The sequence below is a fragment of the Aythya marila genome (genome assembly GCF_965140915.1).
Source record: "Aythya marila genome assembly, chromosome: Z".
Classification (NCBI taxonomy): domain Eukaryota; kingdom Metazoa; phylum Chordata; class Aves; order Anseriformes; family Anatidae; genus Aythya; species Aythya marila.
In genome coordinates, this window is record NC_139080.1 from 56,742,590 (window position 1) to 56,757,426 (window position 14,837).

General features: G+C 37.3%; 1 protein-coding gene across 2 annotated transcripts in view; it reads right to left on the reverse strand.

Annotated features, from left to right (window-relative positions):
• Nucleotides 1–9,787: 9,787 nt before the first annotated feature.
• Nucleotides 9,788–14,837, reverse strand: part of CHD1 (chromodomain helicase DNA binding protein 1) — a 53,179-nt gene continuing 48,129 nt past the window's right edge. The window contains exons 34-36 of one of the 2 annotated variants that reach the window (XM_082784390.1): nt 14,037–14,094; nt 12,789–12,999; nt 9,788–12,572 (exon numbers count right to left, since the gene is read on the reverse strand). In XM_082784390.1, coding sequence (XP_082640516.1) covers nt 12,209–12,572; nt 12,789–12,999; nt 14,037–14,094 — 633 coding nt within the window. In that variant the 3' untranslated portion in view covers nt 9,788–12,208. The remainder of the gene's footprint in view (nt 12,573–12,788; nt 13,000–14,036; nt 14,095–14,837) is intronic. The other variant, XM_082784389.1, reaches the window with a different exon arrangement.

Here is a 14,837-nt window from a genome sequence, read left to right on the forward strand (position 1 = left end):
GTTACATCTGCCAGGTTTTGGTCTGGTCTGGTGGCTTGTCCACTCAGAAGGTGTCTTCCTTTTTGGCTGCATCTTCAGTTAACCTGTCCTATACAGAGGGAAACTGCTTCCAGTGTAATTAAAGTGCAGAAAATGGAAGGCATCAGGAAATGCTCTTCAAAAACCCACATCTTGCCAAGCTAAAAATCTGTTGTAGATGCATGGGATGTGTGCTGAGTATTCTGCATTTTCTGGAATCTTCTGTACACCCACAGCAGAAACATCAGGCACCTGGCACAAAAGAGTCTGAGAACAGCGACCAAGTTTATGTGGTTAAATGGGTATTATGTCAGTATAATTACCGACTTGTGAGTGTTGTGGATATTTATCTATCTGAGTGCTAGACGTTTCATCAATGACTGTAGAGCAACTTCTTCCACAGATAGCTGAAATTCAGGTTTTACACAGTGTCTGTGGAACAGTTGTTTTAGAGCTAGTTTCCCAGACTTTGTGTCTGCCTTACAAGCAGGTTTGGTGTTTGGAAAAGGTGGAAAGATTTGAGGCTCTACAGGTTTACCGTGTCATCACACTCCCAAAGCAGATGGAAGATACACTGTTTAGTCAGCTACAATGTTTAATGAGACCACAACTAACTACGAAAATGTTTTCCACAGATGATTGACTACATAGCCTTGAAGTTACTTACTCTATCACCCTGTGTAGTTGTGTCATCAGGGAATACCAGGGTGTATTCACACTATGTGGGACTGTGGGACACTGACAAGGCCAGTACTTTGTGTGTAAATACAAGGGTGCTCTTGTGTTTAGTTTTGAGATTACATTCCATTGTGTTCCTTCTCTACAACAGACAGGAAGAGAGAACCAAGGGATGTTTGTGGCTGTTTCACATTTGCTCTCTTACAGACAAGTGGGCAAGAGCCTGAGTTGTCCTCATGACCATGACAGGTGCAAAAAAATTTGCAAAGAAGAAATTTTGTCTGAACAACACTGGTGCATTGGCATTCTGAAGCTGAATTTGAAATATTTTGTTTAACTTAGTGCTCAAATTTTGGTATGTGAAAAAGAGAGGAAGACAATTACACACACCTCCCTGCCATGGAGAAATATGACCACATCTGTTCTACATTGTTCATTTCCAAAATTTGCAAAACTTATGCGTAACCCAAACGGTTCTCCTTTAATATGCCTGCTTTTAGCTTTCTCATTTTGCTTCTTACTTCTGCTGAACAATTTATTTTTAAGCGAAGAACCAATGAAAAGATTTGAGTTATTAATCAGAATTCCCACAAACTTGCAATTTTTATGTCAATCAAACGAGCACGTTACACCTCCCTGCCTACCAAGCAGGATCTCCTGGCATCAGCTGTGCTCATCTTCCTGCTGGAACCTAAGGCTCTGCTTCTAGAGCTCTCAATGAGTTTGGAGATTGAGAAGGGCCAAAGTAAACAGTAAGATACCCACATGAAAGTATTGTGCTGCTCAAAAATTATGGTTGTTAATGACATTTCTGCTATCTAATATGTGCTATGTAATAATCTCACAAAATATACATTTTTAAGAGTTTGCAATAGTAAGCTGAATGCATCTTAGTGAACCTGAGGAAAAAAAAAATGATTGGATTTGAACTCAGTGATCATACACTGAATGATGATAAAATAAAATACATAGAGATAAATAAAATAAAATAAAATAAAATAAAATAAAATAAAATAAAATAAAATAAAATAAAATAAAATAAAATAAAATAAAATAAAATAAAAACATATCACTTGGTATTTTTCATGTTCTCTCCATCATGAATGAAGTGGACTTCCCTACAAAAAAATAGTTTGGTACTATTTGGTCATTAAATTTGCATCAGCAGGATTGTATAGAAGACTGAATTAAGACTCTGAAAGCACACTTAGTTCTGGAATGTCCAAACATTTGAGTTCGGACATTTGCAGTTGTGCAAATGTCAAGTTACTCTTAGATACCTGCAAAAGAAATTGAAAATATTCTCATCTAAAAAATATTCTTACTTCAGTTTTGAGTCCTTACTATGTAAAAGAAATTATTATTTATTTCTCATTTATTCTTATTTTATATATATATATATATATATATATTTAAAGTGCTAGGTTCTCAGTCCACAATTTTTTATTCTATATATTTTATTACACTACCAACATCATAGTCTTTGGATTATGAATGGAAAAAGAACTTACTATAGTTAAAGTAAGCAAATTTCAAATAAATAATTTCAATGTATTTTTGAAATTATGGAAATACCACTTTTGTTTTTAATAATACGATATGTTTTGAAATCTATTCTTAAATAACATTGTCTTCTCCCTAGTAAGACTAACTTTCTACCTAAGTGTGAGAGTGATCCTTATATACAAATGGAATGTTCAATAATTTAAAAGCAAATTGGATAAATTTAAATGCAACCTTTAAGATGTATCATACTTTGTTTTGTTTTGTTTTGTTTTGTTTTGTTTTTTCCCCAGTACTGTAATTTGAAAGAATGTAAATAAATAAAAATACAGTTGTTCTGTCATAGTTTAGGAGACACATTGGGAGAATATGTGGAAAGAGTTTATTTTCACCTGTATTCAAGATTATGGAGTTTCTCTAGAATTTTAAACTGCAGAAAGAACGTCATTTTTGTGATTTTCTGCAGCTACATCACTGGACTTCACAAAGGTAACTATTTCAAAAGATGATAGACATACCTGCAAACTGTAATAATTTGGCATAATGTCCCTTTTATTTAATTTAATTTTATTTTTTCTAATAATCTTGTTATACTCTTGTTGGAGTATAAATATTATCTCTCTTATTATGTGACTTAGTCAAAATAATAAGTGGAAGTCTGCATTATCAAAAATACCACACCAGATAAAATTGCTCTATATGCATTAAAATCTTGGCCTGAATATGCAGGACTTGCAGGGCAAACTATCTGCTAGCTAAGGGATGTACACTCTGTACAACTCTATCTCTCTCTCCAACTACTGGCTAGAGATTGTCCCAGTGCAATGCATTTGAAGGGAAAAACAAAGTTATAAAACACCAAACTGAAGGAAGCAGTGACTCTTTTTTTGTTCTATTTTTTATTTTATTTTATTTTATTTTATTTTATTTTATTTATTTTATTTTATTTTTAGTCAAAGCTCATAATGAGATATCTCTATTCTGAGCATGTTTCCTTGCATCAAGGTTAATGAATGACTGGATCCTAACTTGTCATATAATTGTCTGGTATTTGACATGACTTAGTGAACCCTCAAGATCTTGAGTAATTTTCTAGCCCTGATTATTTTCATGATGAGAGAAAAAGAGGCTGGGTTGAACTCACCTTTCTAGATTTTATGGATTTAATTAACTTAAGTGAGACAAAAATAGTTTTCTGTAGGCAATCTTTTAAAACAGATCTCCTCCCTATGCCATTCTCCAGAGAGAATGTATCTGCAAATTTCATTACATGAAGAACAAGATCAAACCCCCAAAACCTATTTTTTGCATTAAAAAAAAAATAATAATAAAAAAAAGAGCTATTGTTTGTATCAACAGCTTCTTTGTAAACAGTGCCAAAAAGGGAATGCAGTTCCAGAAAAATGAACCGAAAGGCCTTGGACTTCTGACAGCTTTATTATGGATGGTCAGTGCCCTGGTAACTGTGTGTATTGCTCAATTATCAACTACATTTTGTGGTCCCCAAATTCATAGGACCTAGCTCTTAATTATGATACCAATAAGCATAGTTTCACAGAATATATTCTTAAGTATTTCAGAACTTCTAAAGTAACATTAAATTGAGCTTCACTTAAGAGAACAATGATTTGATATGCTCACAAATACCAGAGCTTCAAAGTTATTTTTTCCTTCTCTGTGGTGTGCAAGCAATGTTAAAGAAACATTTGATAATGTTAATTGGGCTGTGCACTACAGGTGCAGCCACCTATTAGCAGCAGGGTTAATGCCAACCAAAGACAAATAGTTTTAAGTGATGAACACGAAGATTCTTTTCCAAATTATTTTTCCAAATGTTCCGATTACTTCAGCAAGTACTAAATTTATTGCAATTAAATCTCAGTGGAGGTCTTGGAGTGCATGAGTACTAAAACCTCTTTACTTCATTTATTGCATGTGATCAGATGTGTTTTTCTGACACAGGGTGTTTATTTTCAGAGAAGATAGGCTTAAAAACTGAGTTTGCTGAAAAGCCTGTGACAAATAAAATATTTACCTTTTACAAATTAATAACTCCAAGTATGTTCTTTGGGCTTCACCCTGAGTATATCAACTCAAAACAGATGCATATACCTTTTTCTAACAGGACCTAAAGTTTACGTTTTAAAATCTCTTCAGCTCTTTAATCAGAGATTTCCATAAGGCTTTAATAATTATTCATTTTTTTCAGATCACTTTCAGTGAAGCTCAGGAAAAGCACTTTCACAGTAGCTCCTCTTATGATGACAACATTTTAATTTTAGTATTTCATCCATCGTCAAGTGACTCTGACAGTCTGTTAAACTGTCAAAAAGAGGGCTATTGCAACATCCTTATTAAACCTCTGTGCCCTGGAGCACTCTGGCTTAACCAGTTCTAGCAGTTTTGCCAGTTCCTTGTTAACAGTTTAGGAACAGACTTGCCGCACACCACATTTTTAGCCTGACAGTTATTACAGCAATCCCCCATCTTAGCTGTATGAACTTAGATCCAAGCTCTTCCTTAAGCATTTCCCAGGAACACAGCACACAATCCAGAATACATGTTCCCTTGGGATGTCCTCTTGTTCTCCGTGAAAACTTCCTCAGTGGCTTTTGGGGAAGAGGGATTTATTTATTTATTTTACAAAATCCTCAGGGAAATGAGAACTTGAACTTGGGCTTTCATTTTACAGGGATGCACAGGTTTTGCCAGCTGCAGCAGCCAGACTGGAGTGAAGGTAGGAGCTGGCTAGTGATAGAAACAGCAGCACGTTCCAAAAATGAAACTGCAGGCTATGCACATGAGGGCACTGGGTTGGAGGCTTTGGTGAAAACCAATTGGAGTGTGCAGTTGGCTTCTGTAGGAAACTGAAATAGACCTGGGGATAGGTAGCCATGAGGATGGCTTTCCTTCTTTGTCCCTGGCATGGACTGACAAAAATATACGGTGATGAACTCTGAGGATGAAGCAGTGTGCTGTGAATTTGGGCTGAGAAAATCAAGGCCATCAATGCCAGACTGGGCTGGGATACCTCAGGTTGGGACAGCAGGGGAAAAAAGACAGGGTCTCAGGGCACCATCTCTGGGCTGGTACCCTAGAAGCACATGCTCACCAGACTCCTCTCCCCCACAGAGTGTTGCTAGGCCCCCCAGCCTGGCATGGGACCATCATTCTTCCAGCAATGCCCTCATTTCTGTTGTTATGAACGTGGTACCTCTAGCTATAAGAGAACAACTGTTCCCAACTTCCACAATTAGAAACACCAATTTGCTCAAATTTACGATTAGTATTTTTGGCAGAAAATACTAAACAGGAAAAGATTTCACATGGCCTTAGTCACTAAAGTGTATTTTCACTGGCTTTCATTTGCAAAATTCACACAGAAAGGTACTATATGGTATTAAAGGTTTGCAAATCAATTCCAGAATAGAAGTGGTACTGCTGGGCTGATTTTCTCGGCAAGAATGTGATATTCTGTGGTTTGCCAGCCAGATCTGGCACATGGCCCATTCATTGTAGAATTCTTTACCAGATGTCCTTCAAATGTGGCCCAAGATTCATTTGTCCAAAGTATTTATTTTTTCTGGTGGCAGTCTGTGTCCTGCTGCAGTTTTCCCAAAGAGCTGCAGAATATTCTGCAGCCAAGTGGTGGGCAAATCTATCCATTTCTACAATCATTGTAGAAGATGATACAAAAAAAAGAAATGGATAATTTGTACATATATATTTTCTACAATCATTGTAGAAGATGACATATGCTCCCAGGACATGCTCTAAGAGGACTGAGTAAAATAGAAATCCACTGACTGTCTACTGATACATCTTTTGTATGTGCAATGTGGTAGTTCTGTGATGGAAAAAAAACAGGTGTATAGAAACTTCCACATGATGCCAGATCACTGACTGCGACTGAAGGATGTGGGACGCTTGTTACAGAAACTCTAAGCAGCTAATGTTTACATAGCTAGCTAATAATAAATAAATAAATAAATAAATAAATAAATAAATAAAAAGTAGTGTAATGGATCATGATTGGACTAAGTAGTTTGGGGTTACAGTTGGGTATCAGGTGTTGACTAAATACAGAATTATAATTAATCATCATCCTGGTTTTGTCTAGGATAGAGTCAATTTTCTTCACAGTGGCATGTGATACTTCGCTTTGGATTATTTTGAAAACAGTGTTGGTAACTCATGATGTTTTGTTTGTTGCAGAGCAGTGCTCACAGTGCCCAGGACTGTTCATCTCCTGGTGCTGCCCTGCCAGAGGGCAGGCTGGGGGTGCACCAGGCGTTGGGAGCGGACAGAGCCAGGACACGTCACCCAGAGTGGCCAGAGGGATGTCCCATGCCATGAGGTGTCATGGTCAGCAATAAAATAGGGGTAAAGAAGGAGGAAGAAGGGGTGTTCGGAGTGATCATGTTTGTCTTCCCAGGTAACAGTTACACGTGATGAGCCCTGCTTTACTGGAAATGGCAAACACCTGGGGGCCTATGGGAAGCAGTGAATTAATTCCTTGTTTTACTTTGCTTCTGGGTGTGGCTTTGGCTTTACCCAGTGAACCATCCATCTTTATGTCAACTCATGAGTTTGCTCACTTTTACTCTTCTGATCGTCTCCCCCATCCCAGTGGTTGAGGAGTGTGAGCAAGTGGCTGTGTGGGGCGCAGCTGCCTGTGAGCTTAAGCTGCAGCAGTACTTCTTGTTGCTCAATATGAGGCTCAAAGATGGGCTTAAGGGGCTTGAGACGATGACAGTTTTGATTGCAGTGTGGAGTGTGCTAGACAAAATTTATATATGTTGTACGTGCTAGTTGGCAGTCTCCTGTGCTTGCCTTACTGTGTTGTCGACGGGAGGAAGACACAGACGCTCAATATGAGTGAACAGTGAACTTCAACTTTAATGGATAGCTCAGTCGCCTTTTATCTAGTTTGAACATAATCAACTCATACATATTGCAAAAACTAAGCTCAGGATTGGCTAACATTTTCCCGCTCTTTTCAGGTAGTTCCTCCTTCTTTTAGCTACCTTCCCGCCTTAGGGACTTTCCCCATCGCTCAAGGGCATCGTGTCCTTGAGCCTGATTCGCTCTCAGCCAGCTGCGTACGTGCCAGACTCATGTGAGTTGAGTACGGTACTTCACTAGCCCATTGCCTCCTAACTGCCCAACATCAACATGTCCTATTTCACTTAACCATTCCTCCACATACTGTATATTAGAGTCTAGTGCTTGTTAGTGGCTGCTGTTGCTTCTGCTGTTTGCTATACTCCTTATAATCCACTCTGTTGCATCTGGGAACGTTTTGATTACAGCCAATGCTTTGCACTTGGACTGGCAGACTTATTCCTGCTGCGGGACAGTGAGCGAGCAGCTGTGTGGGACTGAGCTGCCTGCCAGGGTCAAGCCAGACCAAACCCAACACCTTGAAAGTTTCTTCATAAAATCCAGTTAAAGCATATCTTGAAGGACTGTTGCTTGTTTTACTTTCTGTGAATGATTAAGATTCATGAAGACAAGACATACTATAGAACAGAAGAAAATAAGTTAGAAACACAGTCTTGATAAACTGCAATATATGCATGCAGATTTCATTATCAGTGTGGATATATAATGAAGTTCTGGAGTAAACTGAAGGGCAGATATTTATACTTTCAAATACAAAAAAATACACCCTACTGCTGCATTTCTTTTTTCCTACAATATATCATACAGAATATGAGCAAACATTTAAGATCTTTTAAAAATTTATTCTCCTTCTGTCTTTTTGTATCAGTGCAATTCCCACTTAAAATATACATTAAAGACCTAATGCTTTCTCAACTTTTAAAACAAAGTAAGCAGCTTCCACATTAGGTTTATAAAAATGCTACAAATAACATCACATAAATTTAAAAAAGCAGAACTATCTTGTTTGCATATTAGCCTGGCCCTACCATTTTCTTTTGAAAACAATAGAGTTCCTTTCTTTTTTGATGAAAATAAACAATCACTAAATGTCAGTATTCACCCACAAGTAACTTCTCATTTGTTTATAGCTTTCAAAATTATTTAAAAAGATAATTAGAAATAAGATTGTAGGGTTAGCAGGCTGCAAAGACACACCAGAAATAGCCATTTGCTTTAGTATTAGTCATGTACAAAGGGAAATCTTTCACAGACTCTAGTCAGTGTGCTAGCACAGGGATGAAGGGACCAGAATATGCTGTTCATGACTGTTATTCTCAATTTAATACCTTAAGATAAGTGACTGGACTACAGAGGAAAATTAAAAGGATAAGAAACATTTCATGAATTCCAGGAGTCTTTTTCTTTCTGCTGTTAGCATTGCCTCATATAATCAAACTTCTTCACTACCTCTTCTGGAATATTTCACAAATAAAAGCTTGACCAGAAACTTTTAAGAAAACAGCTTAAATTGCAGGTGCAACCATACTGGTCTACTGCTTGTTGAAAGAATGAGCAGAGATACAAGTGACAGCATTGTACATTTATCATGACAAACTTCAACCAGTACAAGTGGCTGATTCATACCAGTTACCCGTTACCAGTTAGAATAATAATATTATTTAATAGAGATAATATTATTATAGGTATAATATTATTTAATAGAATATTAATATTAATAGCATGAGTCTTATTTCTATAAAGTAAAAAAAAATAAATAAAAAACAGATGATCTCATTTCATGCTTGGTACACAAGAGGGGCTAAGATTCTGTTAGTTTTCTGCTCAAATAAAACATGATCACAGAGATACTTGTAAGAAAATACCTCATCAGAAACAACAAAACCAGCATCACAATGTAGTATCTTTAGTCTTCAGTATCTTTGTCTACATTCCTAAGAGGGAGGTCATTTCCTGCCAAAAAAATCTCTTGTCATTTACCATTGACCATATAACACATTATATATATCTATATTGAGAACATAATACTGAGCATTGAAAAAGTGCTCCTTAAAATACACTGCTACAAGAATACTTCATTGAGATTTTACACTTTAGATGGGAAAACTACAGCTAAATGGTAACATCTGTGGAAGTAACTAATACCACTGAGACTCCTTTGTTGTTGACAGAGGATAGTGCAAGGACAAAACCAAGCTCTAAAAATAAGGAAGGCAAATGTCATCAAATTTACCCAGCCTAGGGAGGCAGCCCTCTCTGTTACTGTGCTATCCTGGTCTCAGACAGCAGTAAGGACACACTCCTTTTTGTGGGAGTGCCGGGTTTCTGCAGAAACTGCCATCCTTTTGTGGTTGGTATTTGAGCCTGCAAGTCCTCTATTTGATAGTAGTGAAAGTCTCTCTCAGAAACCACAGGCTCTTTGAGTGTTGCTCAGATGACAGGGCACCTGCATTAAGATCAAAATAGGGAAAACACGGTGACTGGTAAATGGTGATGCCAACACAACAGCAGATGAACTAACATTAACCAGTCATATAATGCATTTCTGTCATGAAAACTAACAGCAGCAATGCATTTTTTACCATGCCTTCCCACCCACCCACCCCCCCTCTCCCTGGCTGACCATCAATCTCATTTTCTTAGGTAGTATTGGGAAAGTTATATTAGATATATGTACATGATTAAGATGGAAATCTTAAGCCTCCATGCATGGTGGATGAAACAACTGAATCTTTATCAACAGCCATACCAGGAGTTCTCTTCCAGCCAAGAGAATTCTTTCTTTCCTACACGTCTTACAGATAAGCAACACCAAGATCTGAAGCAAAAGGCTAACGTAAAACGGATGCTTCAGAACTGGTCACATTTCTCAAAGATCTTTCATTACAAATGAACAAAGGCCTTTCATTACAAAATAAAGGTTAAAACTGAGTGCATAGAAAATGAATCCTAAATGGCTTATCTGAGGAGGATATGGGATTCTACTAAACAGGTAGGTATACACCATTAACAGTCAGCCTCCTAAGTAATGGAGGTCATCTCCACCACCAAAATTCATACTTAAGACTAAATTGGAATAAGCATGGGAAAATTTAAACCATTGTAAATGTGATTTGTAAATCTCTAAATGCATTCGTATAAAACCAGGCTAAACAGACAAATTACCAAAGATCCTGACCATCAAAGCCACCAGTTGTGTTGTCTTGCTTATTTCAGACAGACCTGAGATGCCTTAAACAAAAGCAGACATAGACTAATCATATCACATTAGGCATGATGAATCACAATGCCATAAGGTAGCTACACTGATAGCAAACCAGATTTGGTGGGACTGCTCTCCATGCACTATTAATAGGTTCATGATTCATTTTCACTACCCAAGCAGTAAGAATTAGGCAGTGGTTTGAGATACTCCATATTTTAGATTTTTGCCATTGGATGTTGAAAATGAATGACAGAAATGCATAGCCTTACAAGGCATCACTGGCTGAACACTGCTTCAGCAATTAAGCCTAAAAGCAGAAAAACGCAAAATCCTCCCAGACCTGGGAAGATAAAAAGCTAAGATATGAAGAACCATTAATCGAGTCCCAGCCTACTTTAAATTAGTTTAAACGTTATCAACCTAGTGGGCAGCAACTGTACCTACAATATGATCCCAAGATACTGGGTGGAAAGATTTTGGTTCTTTATTAATGTGTTCATATAGATCCGGTTAATTGGAAACAATGCTCAACATTGCAAAAGAAATTGGAGGAACAGATATGGATTCAACCACATGATGTCAGGCTAGGTATCTTCCCAAGTTATCATGTTATGTATTGAAATTTAGTATTTAAGAGATTAATATTTTTATGGTTAAAACAGGAAAAGGTATGCTGTACAGCAAAACACTGCAGAAAACTACAAGAGCCCACATATCCTTTTAGTTTAAATTTAATTTTTCAGATAGAAGTTATCTATGTACAATCAGTGTGCATTGTAACAATTCTGTTAATAAAGTCATTCAAATCTTCTAAAATATTAACTGGCTGCATAGCACATTTGACATTATTGCCCATGTTAAAGAGGGAAAACAAATGGATTTACAACAAATTTTGGCTGATTTGGGTTATGAAGTGTTCAGATATTGAACACTCCTTCTTTAAAACCAATGCACCTGAAAAGCTTTCCAGAGCACAGTTTAGCTGGATATTTCTCACGATTTCATTACAACAATCACAACACTGACAGTTTAATAGAAAAAAAAAAAAGTATCTAAAGTATCCAATAAAAAAGGAACACTAAATGGAATAAAATATTCCCTTTCCCCATTTTTTACATTCTGATTCCATCAAGATACTTTATTAAAACATTTAAGTACACTGACTTTCTTTCATACTTGTGACAAGAAGGCCTGAGTTGGTGGGGAAAGGAACAGTCAAAAAAAGCCTGAGTGGGGAAAAAGCTCATTTAATTAATTTACAATAATTTACAGCCATTTGTTGGTGTTGATGTTTTTTAATTTTTTGTTTGTTTCATAAAAAGGCATTATAGCTGATCACAAACAGGAGAAATCCTGGCTATCTTACAGTTATAGATACAGAATTTAAATATTCAAGCTTGTGATGAAAAGCGGCAAGGTGGTCGCAGTGTACAATGTAAACAAGTAGCTTTGGAAAGTGAACAAAGTCCTTGAGAGTTCTTTACTAAGAAACAAAACAAAATAAACTCCTCATTCCTTCCTGAAACATGAGCACAGGTCAGTGTTTAAAAGTTCATTTACAAACATAATTTAAACTGTGTTCAGCCTAAAACCACTTTGACATGAAGAGTTTTATAGTAAGATCCAGTCTGAAAGGGGCAGTGTTGAGGTCCCTGTAAAAGTAAACATCTTCCATTTCTTAAAAAAAAGTGCCACAACATTTGCAGCACAGTGCAGCATAAACTTTAAATACAAAAATATTTTTCTTCTGTTGGGATAATAGACCTTGCATCCTGGAAAGAAGTAACAATACTGCTACTGATAGAATATCCAGTCCATATCTTTCAAGTCATGTAAGGCAATTACTGTGTTAGTTTACTGTATATGGCTAAAAGAAGGTCCAGAAAATGTCAGTCTTTGTTATGTCTTCCGGCTACTCCATGTATGTTCAGGTGTACTTTTGTGATCTGATGAGTGTTCAAATGGAGACCTGTGTCCCAGGGGAGATCTTGAACCATAAGGAGACCTCTGATCTAGTGGTGACCTTGGGCCACTACCAGAAGCTCTGTGGTCCATTTGCCAGTCTGAGTGGTACCTATAATCTCTGGAAGATTTATGATGGCTGTACTCTGAAGCAGAACGGTGATCTGAATGTATCCTGTGGTCTGAATGCGAACGGTGATCTGAATGAGGCCGGCTGTCTTTTAGATTTCCTTCCAGGTTTGACCTGTGGTCTCTGCTCCTGTGGTCATCTAACTTCCTATGTTTACTATCACTGTAGTATCTAAAAAATACAAATTTTTATATTAGATTAATGTTAACTGAACACACAATAGTAACTACAGTTACGTCAATTCAACAGAACTGCCTTAGAGATATACATGTATTCTCTTTGTAATTTTGCATTACTCAAAATACATACTTTGGTGATTCCTATGAGCATACTATAAGAACAGGAAGGGAATTCTGAAGAGATTTTACAATTGCTGGAGAAACTCACCTGCTGTCTTGTTTGTAGTGATCCCAGTCTCTGTGATCTTTCCCATTGCTGAAGGCTGAATATGGCCTTTTCCTAGAGTCACTTTTCTTGTAAGCATCTCCCTGATGCCTGTCTTTGTGATGATCATGGTACTGTGACAGATGTCTTTCAGAAGAGTAACTGTCTCTGCTACTGTCATCATGATTTGTAGTCTCTTTCAGTCTTTCTACATCTGTTTAATAAATCAAAGGTTATGAGGAAGTCTCATACACTATAAATTCTCTTCTTCACCTAATTCAAACAGCACTTCTACTTATCAGATTCAAAAGAATACGACAACATTATAATTTGGTAGAAATATGATCTTAGTAGCTCAAAGACAAACGCACTACTGTGGATGATGTAAGAGGGAAGCAATCTAGAAAAGTAATATGTAGGGCTCAGAAACTGAGCTTCTCAACCTTACAAACTGAATGGACAGGCTAAATGCGGTCCAAGTAAGGAGTGAGTAGAAATGTCTTTGGTAGAGCAACTGTAGACAGAATGGCTGCAACTTCTTCTCTAAGTAGGAAAGGCCCCCAGCAACAAGACAGTATTTTAAATGTATGAACTAGTAGCATTACCATAGTATTTTACTTTTAGCAATTTACTAATAGCAATTATTATTACTATAGCATTACAAGCATTACTAGTATTCCTATACTGTTCTAAAAATGTTACATTGATTTTAAACACATGATAATATAACCAAAATATTACATAAAAGTATTACAAGAATGCAGGTGTGGGAATATAGGAAATGGTATCTTGAAGTCACAATTGAAGTCACAGTTTGCAATTAGTTATATGGGATATATTTTATTTTTGACAATAATGCTGTTTTTTTATTTTATTTTATTTTTCTCCTCTAAGGCTTTTTTTTTTTTTTGACTCTACAATGGCTTACAAATGGGCAAAGAATTTCTATGAAGTTTAAAGGTTTGAGTAGACTTCTCTACCTCCTCAAAATAAAATACAAAATGTAGGTTTCCAATTAGTTATTTTTAAAGGATGTTCAACTAACTTGCTGCTCAACCCACCAGGCTACCTACCAGGCTCAGTCTGTGCTCTGCTGAATTTCTTCAAACTACTTTATTTATACTAGTGTGCCCATCTCTACCATATTATACAGTATAGGACAGAGATCTAGGTGATAGATAAGGGTATGTGAAATGAAATATACTAAAAAAATAAGATATCTAGCACAAGATTACATTTAAGATTTCTTACCTGGATTTCTGATTACATGTGTGTTCACATTGCTGCTAATATTCTGGTCATTGTGTTGCTAAAAGAGACAAGTACATGAACTTACTGATAAATCTCAGTTTATCCGAATACTTTAGAAAAATATCATAGAATCATTAGGGTTGGAAAAAACCTCCAAGATCATCTAGTCTAACCACCCCCATACTACCAATATCACCCACTAAACCATGTCCATAAGCACCATGTCCAACCTTTCCTTAAACATCCCCAGAGACAATGACTCCAGCACTTCCCTGGGCAACCTGTTCCAATGACTGACTATTCTTTCTGAAAAGAAATGTCTCCTAATTTCCAACCTAAAACTCCACTGGCGCAACTTGGGGCTATTCCCTCTAGTTCTATCGCTAGTTACCTGCAAGAAGGGACTGACCAATAGCTCCCCACACCTTCCTTGCAGGTAGCTCCCCTGAGCCTCCTCTTATCCAGGCTAGACAACCACAGTTCCCTCAGCCGCTCCTCATAGGACTTGTGCTCCAGGCCCTTCACCAGCTTTGTAGTCCTTCTCTGGACACGCTTCGGGGTCTCAATGTTCTTCTTGTAGCGAGGGGCCCAAGGCTGAACACAGTACTCAAGGTGTGGCCTCATCAGAGCTGAGTACAGGGGCACGATCATCTCTCTGGTCCTGCTGGCTACACTATTTCTGATACAAGCCAGGATGCCGTTGGCCTTCTTGGCCACCTGGGCACACTGCTGGCTCATGCTCAGGCAAGCATCAACCAACACCCCCAGATACTTGTCCTCTGCACAGCTTTCCTGCCACTC